Raw genomic sequence first — 24448 nt, 5'->3', positions numbered from 1 at the left:
AAAAATTGCACCGTGTAGCAGCGCCTTTATAACCGACAATAGATGATCGGTGACCTAGATATTTTGAAAAAATAATTACAGACATTGCTGAGGGCAGAAAAAGAAGATATATTTTTTCTTTATTTTTACAACACCGGACTCAAGTCAGCTTAAACCGCGCCATGAGTGACAAATGATCGGATGGAAAAATACGATTTGGCAGCAATCTCATCGTATCAAAGTCCGATTTCTTCATGAGCCTCAGTCTTCCCAGCAAAGTGAGTTCTCCCTTTTGCACGTGTTTCTTGTGTTCCGTAGTTTGCGCTCCTCTCCCCCCTGTAGCCGTGTAGAATATATAATCAACATTACAGCAAGCTTTCGAATGACATGTTGTAACCTCGGGCGTCCCGTCAGGAAACCGATGCATGTAAACACTTGTGAACTGCCAGGGAATCGAAAGGCTCCCGTTTTTGTTGTATTTTAATTTCTCACTCTCACAGCCTTTGTCTCCGGAGGATGTGGTAGACACTGGAGTGTCGTGGTGCTGCCTCTCTGAATTATTAGTCTGGGGGTTGAAATCGTTGAAATCGAGGCTGTTTGATTCGGCCGTTTTATGGCGAGATGAATGAGTGTTTGTTCGCAAGTCAAAAACCTCCGATTCGCTTACCGACGTCTCCCTGTCTCTGGCACATGCGCACCTGTCCTCGGATTTCTCTCTTTGTTTTTCCCGCCATTGGCAGCCCGCGGTTACGCCAAACTCCCACGGGAGCAATGGCGTTCGTATGCGCTTCGAGCTCGGCCCACTCCTGGCCTCGGATGACCCGAGCTGTCCAGATATGACCGCCGGGCTTCTGGCAGAGTACTCCAGTTGTCCCGAGATCAGGAAATGATAAAGCGGACTGTAGGGCATACTGTTCATATCCCCACATAGTATGATCGGGCAGCTCGTTTTTGCTTTCCCGTTTTTCGACAATACGGCAAGCTCGTTTATCTCGGCAAAAAGATACGCAAGCTGTGCGAGTTTTATGTCGCCTCGTTTTTTGTTGAAAAGTAAATGCGTGTTTGCGATGCAAAGGAACGAATTCTCCGTTCTGGAAGTGTTGGCTTTCAAGAGTAAAACAATGCCCACGTTGTCTTTATCCAAAACGGACACTTTAGGTGTGTTGTATTCGACCAGTTTATACTTTACCAAAGAGAACTTCGCGTTTCGAAAGAATATCGCACATCCATCAGGCTTTCCCCCGGTCCTCTGGACGAACAATCCCGTATAACCTGGCAAAATGTATATAACGCAAGTCAATAAGATGATAAACACGCCAGACATGGACGCTATAATTAATTTCAAGTCTTAACACTAGCAAAAGTTAAATGTTCTTCAACTAAATTGCATGCAGACTCAAAAGACGATACAAGACCATCGTGAGCACGGAATAAGTAATTATTGTTTTAATACGTTCAACAAATTAAATACCTGCTTCGTGCAGTTTAGGCCGAAACCAATTTTCGTAATGACAAGCGTCGACTTCTTGTAAACACAAAATCTGTCAACATTGAAAAGAATATTCATATATCTGAGATTGTTTGAAATCTATGGTCTCTTGATCCCGTGTGCATGGCGTTTAGGGAATGCTGAGAATTTGCCCAGTTACACAATTGAAGTGGAAAGCGAAAGCGGAGATCGATCGAGTCTCTATTTCGAAGAATTTACCAGGATTTACCAGGAATTTTGAGTTCTTCCCAAGGCGTATTAAAAATAAGTAAAATCGTTTGAAAACAGAGGAAAATTTCTTAAGGATGCATTGCCAGAATTGTTATAGTAAATAAAACATTGTATGGAATATTTTCCCCCTTACTATAGCGATTATGAACAATAAATGTCCATTTAATTAGATGCATAAACACTGAAGGTATTACAGAATCTGTCCAAATTGAGATGTTTGGGGGATAATTCTACAAGTTTTATTTTATGTCAGTCAGGATGAACAGTCCGCTTCCAATTAAATTATAATAGCTGAGCAATCGACTTAACTAAAATCAAACAAAACTAGGCCAAAAATTTGGTTTGATCAACAGCCGGCGTCCTACAACTTGGGCTTATTACCGGCAGTTATTTTAGGCTCAGCTCGTGCGACACAACAATTGACACAGTTTTGCCACTGTCACGTATTCCCATGGGGAGTTTTCAAGTTCTAAATTGACCCTGATCATCTCAGTCCCAAAGTTGAACTTTTGATTTTTCCACACCGTTACCTCGCACACCTTGCAAATACAACCTCAAAAAACCCGCAAACAACTTACTTCTGCATCATAACCAAGCAGCTCTGACAGCAATTTTTCCTTGCGGAATTCCCAACCTAAATCTTCATGATAACATTCCTCGTAAAGAAACATGTTTTCGTACAAGAGAGAATCGGAAAGGATATTATAGGTCACGATGGAAAAACTGAACTCATCCGGACGGCATTGCCCAGCCTCGGGTATTAAGGCTTGCCATTCGCGACGCATGGAGAATTTGTTTCTATGCGAAAAGGCCTTCCCTCTCTCGTCTCTGTGGCCTGACTGGCCTCTCTCTCTCGTCCTGAGCGAGGAGTTGTTTGTACGCATACCATTTTGACTTTGCGTGAATCTTGCATTCCAATGTCGTTGCGCTTCCTGGAATTGCAGCGTATTACTCGGAATTCCCTGAGGAGTGGATCTTGGGTAATGATTAAATGCACTTCGAAAACCAGATTGGAAAAACATTGGATACGAAGCAATTGGCCTGATTTGCCGGGCGCCAAACGCAAAACGGCTCATTGCTGAAGGCAGAAAGCCTTGATGGTGGTTCCGACCGCCTAAATGTGGCCGATACTGGCCTCCGCGGGCCTCAAATGACTGACTTTCGGGATTAATTTGATCCGTGCCAAATGATAATTGCGAATTGTTACGTATTATTGCTTTGTTGACACTTTCGCTTCGATCATATCGAAACTGACTTCGCGGAAAAGAAGCGTTTCTGTGTCCTACAGGAACGCGAGGGCGCACAGAAGGTTGATATATTTCGTTGTACCCTCGTTTCATTGTCAATGTTGATCGGATAGGCAGTGATTTTGGGCTAAAATCAGTAAAAATGTGTGATATTTAATAGTTCGTGCGTCCGCCATATTGGATTTTCCCTACCTCGACTCAGGCTCCAAAATGAACCGCGCGCGTGCGCACGCATTAGATTCAAATAATTTTTGGCTCGCAATAGACGCAAACCGGCAGTTTTCTATTATTTTGTTATAGTATTAGTAACAGAGGAAAATATATCTCAAACCTCGCTGGTTTATCGTGTTATATATATTCTCTCAAATGCTCACTGACGAATAGCAACGGTTGCTGACGCAATCCTTTACTGCCAGCAATTACCAGCCATTACCAGCTCACTAATTGCGACATCAATTATAACGGTGTTGTCTTGGAAACTGAATAAACGGACTTTAAAGTTAAAACATTTTCACGCAGCATTGTATTGAGATTTTTAAAAGAATTCAAATCGATTCTATAGAATCTATAGTTTATAGACCTCAATATAATGGCGGATAACACTTCATTGTTAAGCATTTCAAGAAACTTGGAAATATCCCAAAGCAATCGGAAGAACGTTCCGACTGAAAATGAATCGTATTCGATGACAGGTTGTCCCGACGAGAAACCATCGGAAATTCTCCAGGAAAAGTCTTTGACGAACACGGAAGTAGAAAGAGGTGAGCTCAAATTGCTTTCGTTTAAAACTGTTTATATAATTATAAAAGAATAAATAAAAAAGAAATATATAAAGAATTGGATGCAATTTCGGCAAGAGTAATTAATGGTATTCAAGATTGCTAATGGACGTAACAGAAAGTACACTAGTTATTTAAATATGAGATAGAAATTAAAACAATTCATTATTCATGCATGTCTTGCTTTACACGAATTGTTATGAAGATGAAAGGCTATGACTCTACCAACATACAGGTCAAAAACTTTTCAACATGCCGATGAAGAGTGCCAAGAGAGTTATTGTCAAATATTTCTAAACTAGCTTCTAGTCTGGGACTGACTTTTGTTAGCATCTTTCAGATACAGAAGTCGCAGGAAATCAAGACGAAGAGTGTTTAAAAGCAGAAAAAGTGATCAAAGCCTTGTTGTCAATTTGTGATGAAGTTCAGGACGACCGTGAGCCGATAGAAGAGAATGCCTCGGTTCCTTCCGTTCCAGCTTCGGAAACCAGCGTTTCTTCTGATCCTGTGGAGAAAGGTGACGGATCAAATTCCGAAGACGCTGCAAGCTCTTCATCAGTTGTGGATGGCAACAGGAAAAGGCGAAGAAGACGGCGAAGAATCCGCAAACGTAAAGGTACAGTTAGATAGATCCATTCACTTCATTCATGAAGAAGCTAGCTTGAAGCTGATCGGCTTGTTTGTCTTTATGAATATCCGTTGTACTCTTGGTTGAACTGAAAATATGGATTATTAAAACGTGTGCGAACATTAGCTTCATCATCTCGTCAATCCGTTTATTAACTAATTAGTTAAAGGTACAGATACCAATGAGCTCTCGACAACGGACATCGAAGTTCAGTCGACAGCCAGCGTCCCAGATTCGCCGTCCAGTACAACATGTTCCTCCAGCTTCGAGTGTGCGGAGCCGAACCAGAAAAACGTTGGAAGAGATCAGTTGAGCGTCGAATTGATGAAGGGAACCGATTCGGCTATCTCGCAGGATGAAACATATCAAGATTTCATCACCCAGGATTTTCTTCTGGATCATGAACAACGAATGATCAAAGAGAATCTGTTTATTGAGCATGAGGTAATTTAAGCAATTATACTTAGTTTTAATGCATGATCGATTATTGTAATTTTCTCTAGTACTAATAAACGTATAATACCTTCATAGTTGAGGAATTCCCTACGCATAAAAGTTACCCAAAATAGCTCCCTGATGATTCAAAAATAGATGTTAACTTTACCTTTCGTTGGCGTAGAAACTGGCGAAGGAAGTTTCGAGGTTTGAACTCGAACTTAACGCCCAAGTGGAAAAGTCAGAAGCCATGGAGCAGTCTTTACAGGATCTCAAAACTAACAACAAACTCTTGGAACAAGAAAAGGCTGGTCTGTTGGGTGATATTATTGAAAAGGAGGGTGAAATAGCTTCTCTGAAGGAACAAGCGTTATCTTTGAAGGTGATTTGCGATGAGCTTTGGATATGGAAAAATGAGAGCGAAGAAAAAGCACCGTATATCGAATTGGATCATCTGAAAAGCAAGCTTATATACAAAGAAGATGAGCTTGAATACGCCAAAATGAAACACCAAAACGAGTGTATGGAATTGGCAAAAAATCACGGTTCATATTTAGCAGATATCCTCACCGAAGCACAGGAAATAAACATGACATTGTACACGGCTTTAAATTCTGGTGAGACGAAGCCGGAAATCCACAAGACCAGAAACGTGCTTCAGCTGTTAAAACAACTAAACGAGGATGTTTTAACTCTCTCGGACAAATCCAATGCTTTGGAAGTCAACGTTAAACTACTTCGGAAAGAAATTGATGGGCAAACCAGGATGATGTCGAAATTAACGAACGATAAAAAGCTTTTAAAAGGCGAGGTCGTTCAGTTGAGCAATCAGAACAAAGAACTCGTGAAGGAAAGGGCGAAACTCGAGCGAGAAAAACAAACATTGAAAGCTGAAGGTGTGAGAGCGAAGAGCGCGACGCAGACGTTTAAAGCTCGTGTGGAGGAACTCAAAGCGAGTTCTCGCTCAGCGAAGAGGGAAAACGAGATTGCTCAACGCGAGAAACAGAACATTGTGGCCGTGCTGAAAAACCTTGGCGTTGATTACAAGAGTTTGATGTTAAACCGAAAGAGTGATATGGACAAAAACAAGCAAGAAAATCCTGGAAGTAATTTCGATAATGCAGCGGCGAAAGTTGTAGAGAAGTTGCAAAGAGTAGTTGTAAACACGGACGTAGTCAAGGACGTGAAGGGACTCGACGCTACAACAAACGGTGTCCGTGGGGAGCAAACGTGTATGTTGAATGATATTTTTGCAAGAATAACCAAGCATGGTCTCTGCTTGAAAGAGATCTCAGAGTTGAAAAGCTATTCGAGGAACTTTGAGATGCTTTTTCAGTCGTTGTATTGCGAATGCGGTTGCTATGAAGATCGGGTGATGGTGAAAAACGTTTCGGAGAACTTTCCTCTGTTTGTTCGCTCTATTGGCTTTTTTGGAAAGGAGAAAATCTCGAAGAAGGAAACAATGGGTGAAAAGACGAATGATTTAAATTCGGAAGCAGATGATATGACGATCGCGACAGAAAATTTTATTGACAATATCGAGAAGTTAAAAGCTGAGAATCGCTCGCTCAAGTTAGAACAGACCAAGCTAGAGACGTCCTTGGAGAATTATAAGGAATTGGTCCGTGGCTATTCTCACATCGTTCAAGATCTGGAGGACCGTGTTGCCGGCGCCCGTGAGATGAGGTACATAAACAGTGTGCTCGATAAGTACAGCATCTTGCTCAAACAACGTAAAGACTTCCCGGATTTCCAGATCAGATTGGGAGTTCACATGGGAATCAACTTAATCCACGCGATGTTTCAACGACTGAAAAGTTTCGCGGGAAATCCGTTTAATGTCAACACGAGGTAAATGATACCAATACAAATTTTAATTGATTACTGCACCCACTACTCTCCCCTAGGAACTTAATTACTGCACCGCACCAGTCCCCTCTGGGAGCATAATATGTCACCAATGAAAAGTTGAAAATTAATGCACCCCACAGCTCTTCCACAGCTCTCTTCGATTAAAAAAATTGATGTGAAAATTTGAGTTAACCCAGGGTGAAGCTAACCGGCTTTTGAACAACCGTCCCATCTCATCTACTTCCTCATTATCTTTGATTTGTAGTGTCCCCTCAAGCGAGCCCGTGCCTATGAAATCTACCGAAGAAATGAACAAGTATATGAAGGAAAAGCTTGCGTACGAAGAGTACCGCTTAAGCCTGCTTAAGAACACGTTGGCGAAGAAACGGAAAGAGGCAGATGAAATTGGCATTCGAATCGATGTGGTTCTCTTCGGAAGAGAAGAAAGTCTTTCTGCTGAGTCTCTGGCAAAGGAGAAAGAAAAAGGATCGTTGCATGCGGGTTGCAACAGTCGGGTGAGTGAAAACGGCAAAGATTTTGATAATGCTTTTGGATCAAATGTGTCCACCATTCTTAGCGACGAACTGCTCGCTGTCGTAGTCAATTTGGTGCAGTGCAAAGAGCAACTTCTTCTTGGCGTAGAGGAATCTGTTGAACTTGAGGAAAAGTTGGATAAGCTGGGCGAATCGTTTCGCGAATTTATGGACGTACTCGAAAGCAAATGTTTTAGTGAATGCAAGAAAGCAGACATTGAACTGGAAAATAAGCGAAAGGAAAACGAGTTTTGTTTCAAAGAAGCTCGCGTAGGGCTGCTGGAGAAGCAGATTGCCCTGTTGAAAAGCGAAAGGAAGGCTTGCTTGAAAGCTTTAGACAGATACGAAAAATCCATGGAGACCGAATCAGCTTCAAATAAAATGGCGACAGCGTTGGCAACAGTTCTTTTGGCTTCAAGCTTTCCGAAACCGCCAGAGCCGAAATGTGATTTACAAGCTGAAACTGTAGTAATTGGAACGAAAGTGCAGACTGCCAGTTTAGGACCGTTTGGTAATGGCACTGGAATTAGATTCAATAGGGCAGGAAGTGATGTATAGATGTAATAAGCGGATTGTGTTGGAAAAACTCCTTTTTGTAAACATTGTAATAAAGTTTGATCAAGTTCTACTCGTGTAGAAAATGGCGTATTCGACCATGGTCAAGTGTACCGGAAAACGGCGTATTCGACCATGGTCGAATTTACCGAAATTATCTTTAAACTCAACCATCGTGCACGGAAGTAAGGGGAATGAGAATTTTAGTTTGGTAAGAAAAGCGACGAAGTTTTCATTTATTCATAAGTTATGGACTATGGAGAACAATACAATAGAACAATGTAACAATAGAATCAGCCAATCGACTCCTTTTGTTTGCTTGGGGTAAAACCTAATTAATTAAACTTTTTGTTTAATTAATTCTCGCGTTCTTTATATATTTTTTTCAGAGAAAATATTCAGGATCAATTACAATAAATCGTGATTTTCTGGACCAATTTTTGTTCAATTTATGGAAATTCCAGCCTTACTTGATGGAAATGTCAATTTGAAAGTGGATGCACTATTTTTGGCGCGCTGGCGCCATTTTGAATACTTCTTCAATAACAAAACATTTCAGAAATTTCGGTCATTTTTCGTGTAAAAATCCAGACAGATAATGTCCTCGGGTCAGTTTGAAAATGACGAGGTGTCTATGGTCGATGTGTTGGCGGAAGACAACGAGTTAGAAGAAGAAGCTAATGCAGTATTTGGCGACAGCGATGATCAAAATTGTACTTATGACAAGGTATACGTACGATTTCGGTCGTTTGAATCGATCAGAACTCATGGACGTCTTTTTTCATGATGTTCATGCTTTAGGCATAGACGTCTGTCATGCAGAAGTCTGTTTGTAACTAGTATGCTCATCAGAGTGATTAACCCCCCTGGAAACATTGAAAGATTACATATGTTCGGGGGGGGGGCTGGGTTACTTCTCGTGAGTTCATAGCAAATATAAATCATGGTGAATAGACCTCTCTCTTAGTGACATTAAATGTGAATATACCAATATAGGGTTATGTAAGACGACAAGCACTCTATGCGTGCCTAACCTGCACACCAGCTACACCTGAAAATGATTCAGCAGGCGTCTGCCTGGCCTGCAGCCTTTCCTGTCATGATGGTCATGAACTGGTGGAGCTTTATACCAAAAGGTAATATAAAATTTTGGTAGTTTAGTATTATATCTGAACAAGATAGTGTCCACTCAGAAAAAAGTTGTTTGAAATTGCAGATGTTTGCTCATTTTAAAGTTTCTTTATCCAGGAATTTTCGTTGTGACTGTGGCAACGAGAAATTTTCCAACTTTGAATGCAAATTGCAGAAGGTATTGCCTTATACAGTAAAACACTTTGTAATTCTGTTTAATACCTTGACAGTTGAATCAAAATTATAATTCTCTTTTTTAGAACAAGGATGCTGTAAATGTACAAAATAGATACAATCAGAACTTCAAAGGTCTTTATTGTTCATGTCATCGACCTTACCCAGACCCTGATGATGAGGTACATATGGCACTATACCCATCTTCTATCTTCCTGAAATAGTTCCACAACCCTTTTCAAATATTCCTAACCTACACCTACAAAATGAATTGTTTTGAATGTCAAAATGAGGAATCTTATCTACATTACCATGGACAAAAACATTTTGAAATTTTTCTCATTATGACTTTAGATTGAAGATGAAATGATACAGTGTATCTCATGTGAAGATTGGTACCACTCAAGGGTATGGTGCTTTCTTTAATGATTTACAAAGAAGAAACAGATCTATAAAATTGGTTTTTAAATGGTGTTTTACCACAATAGCATCTTGGTAGTCTACCACCATTCGATGGTGACTTCAGTGAGATGATATGTGACCAATGTATGAAGAAAAGCAGCTTTCTGCAAGCGTATCTACCACATTCGGTACCAAACCAACAGATTTGCACCATTAAGAAAAGTGATACCAATGAAAATGTGGATATTGAGGGTATCAAAGATGTGACAGAAAAGACTGCAGATAGCATGTCCTCCACAGCCAATATTGTTAAAGCCAGTCCTGGAAAAAAGGTACCGGTATTTACTATTTACTGCTATTTGCAATCAAACGCACCGCGAGCCGAATTTTTACCGTTGTTTATTAGCAGTCAACGTTACTTTAACCTCTACTCACAGTTACATAGGGTAAAAATTCTGCATGCGGCGCGTTTTATTGCAAATAGCAGTATGATTATAGTTAGTACTGTGAAGTGTTTCAGGAAATTTTGAACAGATATTCATAGCTATGTTACGTTCGCTAAATTCCCTTAAATATAACAGTAAAACCTTGAAATCCTCAAATTTTCACACTAAAACATCTAGACATCACCCGAAAAAGCGCCAAAGAGAAAATTGAGCGAAAATGCTAATGGAAAGCAGGCTGACATTCTCGGTGAAACATCATCCAAAAAAATATGCCAAGATGAAAATGACAGCAAGGAGAGTGCTGAGAAAAGCAACGACTCTGACAGTTGTGTCTATCAGAAGCTTCTTGAAAATTTACAAAAGAAAGCTGAATGCACTTACTGGAAAAATGGGTGGAGGTCAAAGTTGTGCGATTGCCAGTCATGCAAGGTATGATATGACGAGTATCAAGTATTTACATATCAATATTTAATTGAAAGTGGAATTATTAAGACTTTAATGTACAGTGCATGTTATGCATCTCAAAAATTGTAGCAACAATTTTTCAGGATATGTACAAAGAGCAAGGTGTTGAGTTTCTAATGGATGACTCAGATACGATAATAGCGTATGAGGATCGTGGTCAGTCTCGAAGAGATCAGCAATCCACTTCATATGATTCCAGTTTGAATGCATTAAACAGTCTTGGCAGGGTACAGCAAATTGAGATTCTTCATGGTAAGATTTTTGTAGATCCATGAATCCAGCTTTTTGCTGAAGGGAAGTGTGCCCAATGTGCAAAGAGCTATTGGCCTCATTTTTGCTATTATTTTTGTTTTCTCCCTGTGTTTAGGTTACAATGATATGAAGACACAGCTGACAAGTTACTTGGCAGACTTTGCTAAGGAGGGGAAGGTATGTATGAAACTTCAGGAGACAAACCTATGACATTCAGCCTCAGAGATCAGTTATTACATGGAACATGTAGGGATGCCAGGGCTGGTATTCTTCATCGCATCCTCTCCAACCAATTTGGCACTCGCTCTTACCACAGATATATATTTATAAATTTCCTGAATGCAACTATTGGTAGTGTAAGCTATTTCAAGCCTCAACCTGTACCATTACGCATAAGCCAATTAAAACTTTCTGCATATAACCAGCTCAAATTTGTTGTCAGCAGTATCTTCTGTTGTAATATATTTACAAGTCTTGTTTCTTGTTTTTTAGACTGTCACAAAAGAAGACATCCAAAGCTTCTTTCAAAAACTTCAAGACAAAAAGAAAAAAGACTCTGGAAACATTCCACATTACTGCAGATGATAAACATATTCAATTATTGTTCATAGACATAGTGGTATTTATAGTTTATGCCTAAAAATCAGATAAAACATAGAAGATTATATCATAGTATTATGTCTCAACTTGATAAGTTTCCCCAAATTTAGAACCTGCCTTTCAATAATAAGAAATTTTCAGTTTTAGGTCACTATATTTTATATGTAATTATGTATAACATTCTGTTGACTGCTTTAGATGTTTAAAGTCATTTGCAAGCGTTGTTAATTTCAATTTTGTTTCCCAGAAAATTCTTCCCTGTAATAAACACTTGTTCCATTGTTATTCACAGAAATTGTAGTTGTGACCAAAAAAAATCTCCAGGCAATTATCTCCTTAGTTGTATTCATTCATTTTCCTTTCCTTTTCAGTTTTTACACACTCTGTGAGTTCATTTGAAGACCTTTTATTCAGTTGAGACACCCCATGATTTGTAATCGTCTTTTCGAACATCCATATTCCCAGCAAATTTCTCCGCACTTTGGTAGAACACTGAAAAAGCATGTGGAAATAATTCTGTAAAACGCTGATGTCCTTGGATTTGCGTATGCTCAGTCTTTGGGTTAAAAATTTTTCCAATACACTCACTTTCCAATACGGACGGGTAATCTTTGTGCATTGATTTCCGATAATCTAGAAGACAAAGTATTCGTCAAAATGAAATTGTTGCCGTTTTCATGTCAAACGATCAAAGCAATGAAAACACACAGCGAATATGTTGAATTTTTAAAATAATCATTTCCTGATTGATAGAAGTTTAGTAATCCTCTTTAGTCATCTTAATTGTCCTTTACCTTGGCTTGTGTTCATCTTATGCCAAACTCTGTACGCGCCGACAAAACACCCAAGTTCCACAGCAATCACGAATCTCGTCAAAAACCTTCTCGCTTCTTTGGAGAGCATTGATAAAATGACTTTACATAGCAGCTAGGTTGTACTTAAATATTAGGTTCTGGGTTGTCCTCGCACCTGAGTACCAATTATTTTTCGTTAATGAACTGAGATGGCCAGTACAGGTGATGCAAGGAGTGCAAAGGTACACTATTCAGTCTATTTTTTTAGCTGGAAAAGAGAAGTTAGGCCTTAGGTAATGCTCTCTCCCTGTAGCTGTACCAGAATGATTGCTAATGAAAACACAGTCATTTTCCTATTGATCAACAATAGCTGACTATATTTCTGGGAAACACATATTATAATTAGAATGATGGAGTGGGTCAGTGGGTAACTGTCATATCTTATAAATAAAAAAATCAGGAGTGAAAGCTGAAACACAGAAACAGGTGTATCTAGGTACTGAGTTGAACTCTGTTGTTTGTCCTGATGAACCAGGGCATGATAATTTGGCTAAATACTACTACAGAACCTGTTTGGCAAAGTAATTTCAATTTAGTTGATATAACTAGCACCTATTTGTCACAAATATTTGCCAACCCAGTAAAGTGCATGCTTCAATACTTCAATCCTCAATAAATACACCTTAAACTCTGGTAATCATCTCATTTGTCTGCCAGAAATAAGTGGACAACAGAAAAAGGTACCTTAATTAGTTAGATTTGAGCTTGAGTAAGCTGGGTTTTAATCAAAGAGGGGGGGGAGTGCAGAATCTACGAACAATGGACAACCCCCCTATATCTTCTATAGACACGTAGAATTACAAAATACGCATGCTCACAAAAGTAAAAAACAAAAATATTTCCACAAAATGGCGGATTACACAACACCAGCCATGGGCAACTATCGACGATATTTGAGCCCTTCTTTGGGCGAATTTGATGTGAATTTAATGATGGAAAAGGCGACCGCCATCAGCATTAACGAATTAAAGGGTTCAAAGGGAAGGATCAGTGGTGAAAAGGATTCGTTTGTCGTTGAAATGCCGGAGAACAGTGAAGGAGTTCAAATGTTCAGACAACGAGTACAAGTTGATACAAGAGGTATGTTTTCAAAAAATCTGATTAAATTTCATTGATGATGTGTCTTGAGAGGTGTTGCATGGGTTTTATAGAGTAAGCGATAATTTATGTATGTGAGCGATTAAAAACGACGGTCATTTTTTATAAATATAAACAGAATTTTTATGGTATATAAAACAAAGGGGTCATTTAGTAAATTTTGCAATTTAGGTGGTGCCGTTTCCTCTCAAAGTGAGCATCAACATAACTTGTTGGTAAGAATATAGCATTTCTAGATTGTGTGAAATTAGGTGCAAGACATATTGTAGGCCATGTAGGGTGTTTAATTCCTATATCCTTTCAAATTGTCAGTGTACATTGTACAATGTACATTGTTCATTATTCATTAATTCTGAACTTATCATGATATATAAATGATGGTAAACACAATAGAACATGGTTACCTTGTTGATACTAGACATACAGTTTCAGTTTATTTGATGTTAAAGTGTGAAGAAAACACCTTAACTGTACTTTGGACAATTGATTCTATATTTTTTTATGTAAACAACCCTCTCTAAATATTAGAATCATTACAGCAGATACCCTTTTTTATTACTTAGAGTGTGATCCAACCCTTCAATAGAAAATCATCTAAAGTCAAGAAACTTATCAATGAGTTCCTCAAGTCTGTACTCTCCGAAAAACAGGTGTGATGACTGACCAGTATGAAATGAACTTTCAGATGAAAACACCTGATGTTTTACTGTTTTGTAACATTTTTATTGCAGAGTTGGAGAATCATTTACCTGGGGTGTTTAAATCTTCTATGTACAATCTTCTTGTTTTCATATTGTAGAATTTCCAATAGCATGGGTACGGTTTATTCCTGAGCTATTATATATACATGCAAGAGTATACAAACATATAAATGTTCTCCTCCCCAAAACTGCCTGCAACTATATATTAAATGCAAGGTTTCTTACATTGTTTTAAGCTATGTGATAAATTTTGTTAATCTAATGATTGAAAATGTTTGTATAACTGTATATCTTTAGCATTGACAGCTTTTACCTATCTGACAGTGTTTGATTTCCTCAGGTACTTCATTTTGTTTTGCCAAACATAAAATGAAAATTAATATGTACCCTTCTCTACTTGTAAAGTAAGATATTATATTTTTCATTTTTTCTGTAGTTTGCTGACTTGCTTTCTTTCTGTATGGATTTCCTTGCAAAATCCCAGCTCAAATTTTACTTTTGGGTAAGATACTATTTTATAGATTATGTACTGTATGTAAAGTGCAATGTTTCTAACTGTAGCATAATTATTCTTAAAGGTTTGCAAGGGTTGAGGTTTTAGCTGTCTTTGCCTCAACCATGTTGGCAATTTTTGGAGCTTTATTTGTTATTAAGGAAAGGTATGTAGTTATTCCTTGAATAGTTGGTGTGATAATATGGCTTTTCAATTGTTTAGTTCAATCTGTTTAATCTTAATCTGTTTAACCTTAATCTGTTTTCAATAATCTTTTAGTATGGAGAGAATATTAATACCACCAGAGGTCAACACGTAAGTAGTATAGCAGTGACTATAAACTGACTCTTTAGCTGTTGGCAGCACTTACTTGGGCTTCCTATTGGATTAAAGGAGCAACAATCGGTGATAGTGTGGCATTTTCCTAATCCCTCTCTCAGTATACCCTCTTCATTTGTTTGATAACCAGCTTGAAAAACCTGTTTTGGCTTTGTAGTGATCAGTTAATGGTGGTGACATGTGTAGGCTTGATGGTTCACTTAGTCGTAACATATGGAACGACCAATAAACCATTCAACCAAGTTCTCAAAGGTTTGTTAAATGTAATAATACTGAAGCATATATAGGCACAACATGGGAAATTTTGCAGTCACTTCTAGATTTAAAAAATGCTTTATACATAATATAATTATTTTATTTATGATACAATTATTTGAACAGCCTCAACATCAAATTGGCTTCAAGATGCCCTGATGGATGTAGGTCACAGGTTAGTGATCACTTGTTTTTCCACTGTGCCTAATCCACTGATATTTGGATCTGCTACAGCTTGAAAAGTGTTTCTCTACTTTTCACCAACCACCTGCCATATAGCCATAGTTAAAGCAATTCATTATAGAAGTGACAAAGTATCAATCTTAAATTATTGCAAACAGAATAAGAACTAATAGGGCTGGTTGTTCAATTCCATTGTTTTCTGTCATTTTATTCACAAACACCAGAATTATTGTGGGTCTCTTTCAGCATTTGTGGAGTTTTCCCACCTTTGGGAAATTTCCTGATTGCAAGGGTCAATCCGTTTGCTTTGGTTGCTCTAGTCGGTGCCATTGCTGTTGTTGTTACAACTTTCTGTATCGATTACAAGTAAGTTCTTTGTTTTGTGCAAGGACTAAAAACGTAAAAAAAGCGACTACAATTTTTCAAATACTGTATTTGAAATAGTCTGTATGTGAAATCCTACAGTTATCATTGTTTGTTGTTTTTTTTGTGGGGAGGGGTTATGATTCAGGCTAGTGCTATTGAATTCAATCACAAAGTCAAAATGAAATGATGCATATTGTATCTTCTGTATGAATGACAGTTACATAAAATTTGTGGGTTTTTTTCATTATTTCTTAACAGAAATTATTATTTGGCCGATACATTAGCAGCTATTGCCATCGCTTTGTTGACGTGGGCGACGATGCTTCCTCTCGCGATATACAGTGGTCATGTATTACTACAGGTTGGAAAATAGAATATATTCAATATTTATAGGAGGGGCGGTTGGGTACAGGGGGTCCCCAACCCCCACGCTTATTCCTTCCCGTCCATGTGCGACGGAACCCCCATCGAGTATGAAGTATGAACTAAGCGAATCAGGGGCTTTGGATTGCTTGGTACACGACAAAAAACGCTCAAGTTGTTCCCGATTGATGAGAACAGGTCTCAACAATGTTGTGCTGCACCCCATGAACAATGTCAACAACATGTTGCAATATTGTTAAGCGTAACAAGGTAGAACAATGTTCACAACGTTGTTCATGGGGTGCAGCACAACATTGTTGAGACCTGTTCTCATCAACCGGGAACAACTTGAGCGTTTTTTGTCGTGTATACGAACCCAATAAAGCAATATGACATATGCCTCTATCTTTTAGACATGTCCTCAAGTCGTAATGAATCAAGTTGATAAATGCATGAGAGAGGTACTGTATGTTGCATGAAGTAGTGCATGTAATCATAATTAATTCAACATCTCTCGTGTATAGAAATATATTTTACTTTATACATGTTATATTAAACGTATTTTACTGCGCCGTGATCAAACTTACCAGATTGAGCGTGTCTTTTCACTTGAAAAAAGTCAACCTTCGTTTCTAGTTAAAAAAAGTCGAGCAGAACCGTTATATCTTTCAGCAAACATATCTTAGCACTATCAACAAAGGTCCAATATTTCGAGACGTTGTTTTCGTGTCAACTTCATCTTATATCTCTCCCTTGAAGAGTCTGTCATTAAAATATTTATAATATTCATTAGTGACTCGCTTTTTTAGCACCGGGAATGCAATATAACTTACCATAATGAAAAAGATGGCGGCATGTCGATTCTGAACACAATTTCCTGCGAATTTAATTTATATCAGTCGAGAAAACAACTTTATTAGGTATTATTAAACAAAATTAAAGTTTTCCAGAAAACTGTCACGTCAGTTTAATGAGTGCGGGGTTCTCTTAAGCGAGTTTTGTTCTTCGCTAGTCGTCGAATTTTTGTCCACAAATGCATGATTCTCTACATGAATCTCTACAGCTGTAAGGCTTGTTTAGAGAAAGTGGTTCTCCTTTCAACACGTTCTCGTGCGAAATTGAGAAGAAATTGCAACGAGAGAAGTTGCAAAATCATTTGAATGATAAAAGAACTGACAGGATATTCAATTTTTATCTCTTTGTAGGCTTTAACACTCGATGGGGTTTTGGAGTTTAGGAACGAGCATTTTTGGACACTGTCGTTTGGAACGCTGGTAAAATATCGCATTTTTTACAGGCTTGCTTTGCAGCCATCGGAAAATATTGATTATAAGTTTTTACTACTCATATTAGCTACTAGAGAACCAGTAATTATCGGTATAAGCATTTATAGGTTGGTTCGTTACATGTTCGTGTTAGAAGAGACGCCGATGAACAGGTCAGTTCCGCAGTATAAAAGCTCTTCTTTTGATGAATGCGATAAAGTGATTTAGCTGAGAATGATGCGATCTATTGGCCCCTTAGTTCCCTTAGTCTCAACTTTGATGATATCTCAGCTCGTTCCTATCGATCAGAAGTAGAAAGTTGCAAGTGTAGACAAACTTCAATATGATACTATTAGGGAAATCGACTGCGCCAATAGCGCTCTGTACATCATTCTATTTCTTCACAGTTGGTGCTTGCCCATGTGACCAATAAACTTGCTGGTCATGTCACTGATTTAACCGTGCAAGTGTTTAAAGAGGACTGGAGTCGAACCGGAAGCGCAATGACGTACACGATGCGGACGAACCCCCCTGCCGTGAAATCGCACGAGCACTCGCATCGACCCCCGGTCACCTAGTGAAGTTTGTGAGACTGATTGAAAATCGACCGAATATAATGAGGGATGTCGTCATTTTTTCTGCAACTGAAAATATCACGTCTTCCTGAAATACTTTTTAATATTGACTTTTAAAGTATAGTTGCTCAGTGAAAAACTGAAATGGTTTATGCAAATATTTGTATTTAAAGTTGCTCTAAATTGAAGTTACATTACCACAGGTATTGTTCCTTGACCTTGTCTTTCCAACTAGTTCTGTGTGGGAGCTTACAAACACAGGAAAATCAAAAACTTTTCCTTGTGAGAAAAAGTTCCGCCCAGCAAAGAAGTTGCATTATCCTGTCACTCCTGTTTATTATTAACCGTTGCGTAATATGGATGTTATAGTAAGCAGAGATTAATTTGCTGGGGCTTGATTGAAATTTATCATTTCTTGGTACTTGCAAAAACTCGTAAAGCCTTAAATTAATATTAGTAGCTGATTAAAACGGAACAAGCAGAATGCTTCGACGAATAGAGCAATCGTCGTGACTTGCAAAAATAAGCCGTTAATGTCACATATATCGATGAAATGAATTGAATTGATTTAAACAACTGATAATCACTGATAGCAGTGAATTTAACAGTGGAATTTAATTGTTTAATGTAAAATTACGTCATAAGTTGCGCGTACCTGTTCCTGGTAACGGGTGGGCGAGGTTACCAAGCTTGATAAACCGCTCAGTGAGATTATTGCGTACTTTGAGAGAAGTAAAATGGCTTCCTTTTGAGTTATTACCCAACCGAATCACGATTTTAAAGCAGGTTAACCTCACCAAAGTTCATGACTCGACAGTTTACTGTATATCCTATGAAAGTTTGCCTATCGGTTCATGTTTTAGCGACGTTTTTGGCGCTATAGATACGAGTTTTGACCCGAAACATTTTGCTAATATTGAGTACCGATTGATGACTTGAATGGGTGCATTCCTTGACAAACCGAAGATAGAAAAACGTACAAACTCTGGCAGAGGTAATGGATTGCGATATGCTACCTCGGCAATGCAGGGTTGGCGTGTTGAGATGGAGGACGCCGACACTGCAAGAATAGGACTGCCGAACGGGTTTGACTCATGGTCGTTTTTCGGAGTTTTTGATGGGCATGCTGGAGCTTATGTCAGCAAATACTGTTCAGAGCATCTTCTCGATGCTATCGTTGGGAGCGAGATTTTTAGAAAGGCGGCCGAAAAATCACAAGCGAACGGCAAACAGCCGTCCGACGACCACACGGAACTCGCCAGAGAGGCTGTGCGGACGTCGTTTATCGAGTTGGACAAGAACATACGAAACATTATAGACGAAGGGGAGAAAAGTGGTTCGACCGCTGTTGTCGTTCTCGTCTCACAATCGCATGTGTACTTTGGCAATTGTGGCGACTCGCGAGCAATTTACTGCCGAGATGGAAAGCAGGCGTTTGCAACTGCCGATCACAAGCCTGTAAATCCCGAGGAGAAGAGCCGAATCGAAAAGGCGGGAGGAAGTGTTATGATTCAACGAATAAATGGCTCGCTCGCCGTTTCGCGAGCACTTGGCGATTTTGAATACAAAATGGAGTCGAATTTATCCGCCACGGAACAGCTTGTTTCCCCCGAGCCGGAGGTTTCTTGCTTAAGACGCGAAAACGGCGACGAGTTCTTGCTGTTGGCTTGTGATGGAGTCTGGGATGTTATGACCAACGACGAAGTTATTGGTTTTATCCGAGCGAAAATGATGATTTCCGATGATCTAGTTTTTGTTTGCAACGAACTCATGGATACGTGCCTCGCTAAAGTAAGTATATTTGCATTGTAAAATCAAACTTCACCGTAGTCCGCTCGATATGTGGCTAGTTTACGCTTTGAATATTACGATCTGGAGATCCATTTCACGAATTTCAAAATGTGTTATTTAAAAAGTCATCGATTTCATGCGATATTTTGGCGGCAAGTTTTGATATTTTAGTATTAGAAAGCGCCAATTGCCTTGCTTGAAAAATATGTAAAGCTTGTATCTTTTGCAAGATAATAGGAAGTGATTTAATAATCCGAATGATCTAATCGTGTATGGCTTTTTGCTCCGACACAGCGAGACGATTTGCCGCAAAAATTCTGTCCATTTCTATAAAATATGTCAATTTCGGATTCGCGGTGTACGATTTCGCAGAAACCAGCACGCGTTTCCTCGAAGTGGGTTATTATGTCAATTTGTTCAGCTCATGTGACCCGCATGAAATGTCTCGGGGTTCGCTGTAATTGTGTTCCACTTATTTCTCGGTGTTTTCTTAAAAGTTCTATCCTTATCATACGAAGGAAGTAAAGCAATTCATTAAATTTGTATAAATATGCTGCATTGCTTGCATATTAAGCACTTGCAGTTTCACCTGTTCCATGCTATTTATAGGCATTTGTAATTTCCTATGTTGACCTTGTTGTCAAAAAGCATCTTTTATATTCCATTCATAGGGAAATGGCTTTATCAAATTCTGTTGGGGATTTCTTGGTTAATAAAAACGCGTTCTTACTGTAAATTCCCCACAATTAACTTAGGCATTATACATGCAGTTTGATGAATTCAGACTAAAGGCAGTTTTGTCTTTGATATAGCTTTGTTTGGGTTTTCAATTTCTTCTATTGTCAAATCAGTTTTAACTCAAAATGCTTGCATTTTGACAACTACTTGACAAGATCAGGTTTGCTGAGAAGTCAGCTAGCTCAAATGCGGGTGTGGAATGCACTTCTGATCAACAAAATGCATGAGCAAACTTTGCAAGGAACTAAAGTAGTTATTTAAATACATACTAAAAACATAAAAAATGCAGTGAGTGTGCTGAGATTACTGTTTTGTATAATAATACCAGGTGCAATTTTTGCCCTACTCTACAATTTTAGAAGCAGGTGGTTTGGAAGAAAATGTTTTTGGGTTTAGGTTCCATGTAATTACCTGCCAATGACTGATCTACACTGTGTTGCATTAGAACATCTTACTTCATCATGCAAGACAGTTCAATGTGAATTTTTTATTATTTCAGGGCAGTCGCGATAACATGAGTGTCATACTTGTTGCGTTTCCCAGTGCACCAACGCCTTGTCCGACAGCCATTGAAAAGGTGAGTTTTGAAATACTTTAATTTCTTCCCTGATATTCCTCACCATGACATGGTCAAAGTCCATAATTATTTATGTGCAAATTGTGTGGTTGTAGGAAAAGCAATTAAACAAACACTTAGAAGAGCGTGTAAAAGGTAAATGTGAACTACACAAAACTTTTGAAACTAGTTAATCATCATGGGGTGGCAAGATGTTTGAAAAGCATATTTAGTGCATTTTGTGACTTATTGGTTATTTTACATGATGTAATTTTTCCTATAATATCACTTTGTTTTGAACAGACATTTCCTCAAAATGTGATCCAGATGAACTTGACCTAACACATGTCATGCAGACCCTGGCAAATGAGACGATCGAAGGACTCCCTCCTGGCGGAGGTCTTTCGTCAAAGTATGTGTTTGAAAAGCCTAGAAACAAGTGTTTCTTTGATTGTTTGTGTGAAACACAAAAAAATTTGTATACTTGTTGTAAGGATGTCTTAACATCAATTATGCATGCATCATACATTCATACATCATACATTCATACATCATACATTCATACATCATACATTCATACATGTCATAATTTATTATCAACTCTTTCAATCCTGTATTAGTTCACATGAATAAGTCAATATGCATTTCTATAAAAGTATACAGTTCCTTAAAATCTTAATAAGTTACCATGATATTATGCATTTAAAATCAAGAGGTAACTGTCCATTACTATTATTGAGATGCCAATCAGACATTATCTTGTGATTATAAGAACTATATGTTTATATATTCAATTACTTGCATGAGATAACTTGCATACATCATGTTTAAAAGTAGTTTGCAAAATGATGTGATTAATGTGTTTTTCTTGGAATTTTTCCAGGAAAAACTTAATAGAAGAAACATTAAACCAAGTGAAAGGAGAACAAGGTTTAAAAAGTGAAACATGAACATTTCCTCCCAATTTTGTGAGTTGCTATATTATATTTATATCCAAACATAAAAAAAAACGAATGTATGTGTTTCCATCCCTAAACCGAACATCTGTCCTTTTTGTTGCAGATTTTCACCCCACTAAAGACAGGAATGGCATGTTTTGAAACCCTGGTGAAAATCAAAAGAAACATTATTCGTTAGTGTTGATTTGTATTAGCTGTTGATGATGGTTTGAATCTGTTGGCGAGCAGTACATTAGCATCTTGCATCCTTTCTAATTACAACAAGGAGATATAGCGAGCAGTATGTCATGCGTACAACAAGGGAATTCCTAGAATTACTCTCCCAAGTCTTTTTCCCAAGTACTCTGCTACAAACTTACAAAGCACATGTGGTCATTATTGAGATATGGAGCCCATCAATATACCCAAATATAGGTAATCTGTGCCCCAGGATTGGGGCTGATGTCAGCATTATTTGTAGCAGTCTTGCTGATGTCAGCATTATGGTGACATCAGCATTCATGGTTACATCAATATTTAGATAAGACACAATTTAATTCCGTCATGATTTAGTTGAGAAAATGATTTGTGATTCGGCAGAAAACTATCCTAAAACATTTGCTAAAATTTTTTTGCTGTCGCATATAATTTGAAACACATTTGATTTTTTAAGAACACTTATTACTGAAATTAAATTGCTCAGTAGTTGCCACAGCACTATTTACACAACTGGTGTATAAGTTTTTTTGTAGTCCTTATCATTCTAACATGTTCTTTTTAGTGCTTCAACAACGCACTTTGCAAATTTCAACAAACCTAGCAATACGTCATGTTACGCACGATGTAGCGTATAGTAGAGTAACACAGGAGTGACAGGACTTCGCAAGAAACATGGGGCAGTTAACGTTTTTATGCCGGGGGAGTTTCGTTTGTAGAACTTGTTGTTCGTGTGCCATATTACATCGCTATTTTTCTGGTAAAAATTGTAGAAATTATTTATACCAAACTACGCTGCTAATATATCTCTCGCTAGCCTGTTTACAGAAAATAAATTCATTGCCTTGTCGTAGCGAGTTTGTTGTGGTCAAAACTTTCTTTGGTGGTAACTGACTAGTTAAAATTAAATTATGCACATTTGAAAATAAGATATCGAATGTTTGGAACATAAAAATGTTAAAACATTGAAGGACTTCGAGCTTTTTGTTTTCGTCGGAAATACGAGAATACATGAATATAATCCTCAGTTTAATCCTATCCTGACCCTAACCCAGCAACTAATACCAAGGGTGCCTCTTATGTGCTGAAAAATAGTCAAATGAGATGCCCTATCAACTACTGTTAAGTTCATAGGATGAGTACCACAAAAATTTAAACTTTGAAACGACTTCAGGACAATATGCTAAGTGCTAACTAACCTGGCTTTTGAAATTCAAATTCGGCACTATTTTTATGAAATCAATATGGCAAGCTATTGTGTTCGCTAAAATTTCGAAGACAAAGACAAGCTCCTTTTTAGTACGTTCTTTAGAAAATTGAATAAACATCGTGATTAATTGATGCCGGGTTATTATCTTATAACCAAACAAACAAAACTAATTGAGTAGTTTTCATGTGAATTTTGCGGGCGTGCTGAGCTGAGTGGATGAAAATTAACTTCGCTAAAATGCCGCCATCAAGAAAACAAAAGCTCAAAACAATGGCTAAGTGTTTGGCTAATTTATTCATCTAATCTGGCAGCCTTGGAACAGGAAAATGTGACTCCCCTTGGCCGTCGCCATTTTTTGTGGGAGGATGAAAGTACGGCATCTTAGAAGGCAAAAGAAAGCCAAACAACGTATCAATGATGCGATATTGAGCGGTGAAACGGTAATAATAAACCGTACAACACTATACTATAAGTGGGTGGCAGTTCCAGGAGGAATATTTGCCGAAGAATGGCGCCAAACCACACTTAGGATGAGACGACTTGTTTGTATTGGAACTAAATATATATAGAAGGTGCGTTATATATACTTGAAAACCACACGCTAGCAATATCAAATTCAAAGTAATGCTTATGCTTAGATATAGAAGTGAGAATATTGAACATCAGTTGAAGTGTTTTCTGAATTCATCCCTGAGAATTTAATAAACTGTGGACTGCGGTTTGTTATGTAATGCGAATATTGACCATTGAGCCACACGTGTCCGGACCAATGGCAATAGCAAAATGATATTTGGAGCACGTGGCGTGTGGTTGATATTATGAAAAGTAAGCCGGTTTTCATTGAAGTCTAGTACTGATATACCAAATATTTTTAAGGCGGGTTTTCATTTAACATATAATTCGTCGTAATTCACATCTCCGCAAAGAGTTCTGGTAAATGTAATCAATCTCCCATAAGGCCATCACAGAAAGTTATTATCTCTTATTTGAACCAAACATCGGCTCCTTTTAGCAAGACTGAAAAGAACAACCTTTAGCTGATATGAAAACTAAAAACAGTACATCAAAACAGGATCAAATTCAACCGAATTTCTTCTTTAAAATTAAATATGGCGGACGCGAGTTAAGGCCTGGTCGCACAACGTGAGATATACATGGACAATAAAAACCTCGAATCCGAATACTCCAAAAAATCACTTGGGCAAACGTGGGCAGCCTTATCCAGGGCCTTCTCCTTCCCCTACGGGAGGCCCTGGGTCGTAGTTGGGAACCATACTTTTTCAAACTATGCATGGCCAGCATGAGCTATA

At 38.3% G+C, this 24448-nt stretch overlaps 4 protein-coding genes across 4 annotated transcripts; 3 read left to right on the top strand and 1 right to left on the bottom strand.

The window, feature by feature from the left end:
• Positions 1 to 19: 19 nt before the first annotated feature.
• LOC114522153 (protein angel homolog 2-like) lies at positions 20 to 3126 on the bottom strand. The gene is made up of 3 exons (XM_028542782.1): positions 2278 to 3126; positions 1451 to 1520; positions 20 to 1251 (listed from the first exon to the last, which is right to left on the bottom strand). Exons 1-3 carry the CDS (start codon positions 3037 to 3039, stop codon positions 140 to 142), a joined length of 1944 nt encoding a protein of 647 aa, XP_028398583.1. The 5' UTR covers positions 3040 to 3126; the 3' UTR covers positions 20 to 139.
• Positions 3127 to 8262: 5136 nt separating this feature from the next.
• Positions 8263 to 11516, top strand: LOC114522209 (putative E3 ubiquitin-protein ligase UBR7). Its single transcript, XM_028542842.1, has 10 exons — positions 8263 to 8454; positions 8724 to 8863; positions 8976 to 9036; positions 9119 to 9214; positions 9387 to 9440; positions 9521 to 9766; positions 10058 to 10309; positions 10429 to 10597; positions 10713 to 10774; positions 11090 to 11516. Exons 1-10 carry the CDS (start codon positions 8326 to 8328, stop codon positions 11180 to 11182), a joined length of 1302 nt encoding a protein of 433 aa, XP_028398643.1. The 5' UTR covers positions 8263 to 8325; the 3' UTR covers positions 11183 to 11516.
• Positions 11517 to 12894: 1378 nt separating this feature from the next.
• Positions 12895 to 17893, top strand: LOC114522190 (zinc transporter 6-like). Its single transcript, XM_028542823.1, has 16 exons — positions 12895 to 13131; positions 13321 to 13364; positions 13713 to 13799; positions 13881 to 13965; positions 14148 to 14190; positions 14287 to 14352; positions 14429 to 14509; positions 14623 to 14658; positions 14840 to 14934; positions 15064 to 15112; positions 15367 to 15486; positions 15745 to 15847; positions 16263 to 16310; positions 17055 to 17123; positions 17243 to 17287; positions 17522 to 17893. The coding sequence occupies exons 1-16, from the start codon at positions 12900 to 12902 to the stop codon at positions 17690 to 17692; spliced, it is 1374 nt and encodes a 457-aa protein (XP_028398624.1). The 5' UTR covers positions 12895 to 12899; the 3' UTR covers positions 17693 to 17893.
• A 411-nt stretch (positions 17894 to 18304) lies between these two features.
• Positions 18305 to 22876, top strand: LOC114522192 (protein phosphatase 1A-like). The gene is made up of 6 exons (XM_028542824.1): positions 18305 to 19480; positions 20718 to 20795; positions 20891 to 20930; positions 21078 to 21186; positions 21658 to 21742; positions 21837 to 22876. The coding sequence occupies exons 1-5, from the start codon at positions 18629 to 18631 to the stop codon at positions 21722 to 21724; spliced, it is 1146 nt and encodes a 381-aa protein (XP_028398625.1). The 5' UTR covers positions 18305 to 18628; the 3' UTR covers positions 21725 to 21742; positions 21837 to 22876.
• The last annotated feature ends 1572 nt before the right edge of the window (positions 22877 to 24448 follow it).

This window comes from Dendronephthya gigantea, unplaced genomic scaffold, assembly GCF_004324835.1.
Source record: "Dendronephthya gigantea isolate DGI-Jeju-01 unplaced genomic scaffold, DenGig_1.0 000022F, whole genome shotgun sequence".
In the NCBI taxonomy this organism is placed as follows: Eukaryota; Metazoa; Cnidaria; class Anthozoa; order Malacalcyonacea; family Nephtheidae; genus Dendronephthya; species Dendronephthya gigantea.
Note: the sequence above shows the minus strand (reverse complement) of the source record. Positions and strands in the feature narration are given on the sequence as shown.

Bases quoted from the DNA above. Each gene is read 5' to 3' on its own strand.
- LOC114522190 (XM_028542823.1), top strand. From the start codon at position 12,900: ATGGCGGATTACACAACACCAGCCATGGGCAACTATCGACGATATTTG. The intron at 13,365-13,712 runs GTAAGAATATAG...TTTATTACTTAG, and splicing joins AGCATCAACATAACTTGTTG to AGTGTGATCCAACCCTTCAA. The intron at 15,848-16,262 runs GTTGGAAAATAG...TCTATCTTTTAG, and splicing joins GTGGTCATGTATTACTACAG to ACATGTCCTCAAGTCGTAAT.
- LOC114522153 (XM_028542782.1), bottom strand. From the start codon at position 3,039: ATGAAACGAGGGTACAACGAAATATATCAACCTTCTGTGCGCCCTCGC. The intron at 1,521-2,277 runs GTAAGTTGTTTG...CAATGTTGACAG, and splicing joins TGCTTGGTTATGATGCAGAA to ATTTTGTGTTTACAAGAAGT. The intron at 1,252-1,450 runs GTATTTAATTTG...ACATTTTGCCAG, and splicing joins GCCTAAACTGCACGAAGCAG to GTTATACGGGATTGTTCGTC.
- LOC114522192 (XM_028542824.1), top strand. From the start codon at position 18,629: ATGGGTGCATTCCTTGACAAACCGAAGATAGAAAAACGTACAAACTCT. The intron at 19,481-20,717 runs GTAAGTATATTT...TTATTATTTCAG, and splicing joins TGGATACGTGCCTCGCTAAA to GGCAGTCGCGATAACATGAG. The intron at 20,796-20,890 runs GTGAGTTTTGAA...GTGTGGTTGTAG, and splicing joins GTCCGACAGCCATTGAAAAG to GAAAAGCAATTAAACAAACA.
- LOC114522209 (XM_028542842.1), top strand. From the start codon at position 8,326: ATGTCCTCGGGTCAGTTTGAAAATGACGAGGTGTCTATGGTCGATGTG. The intron at 9,441-9,520 runs GTATGGTGCTTT...TTACCACAATAG, and splicing joins AAGATTGGTACCACTCAAGG to CATCTTGGTAGTCTACCACC. The intron at 10,775-11,089 runs GTATGTATGAAA...CTTGTTTTTTAG, and splicing joins ACTTTGCTAAGGAGGGGAAG to ACTGTCACAAAAGAAGACAT.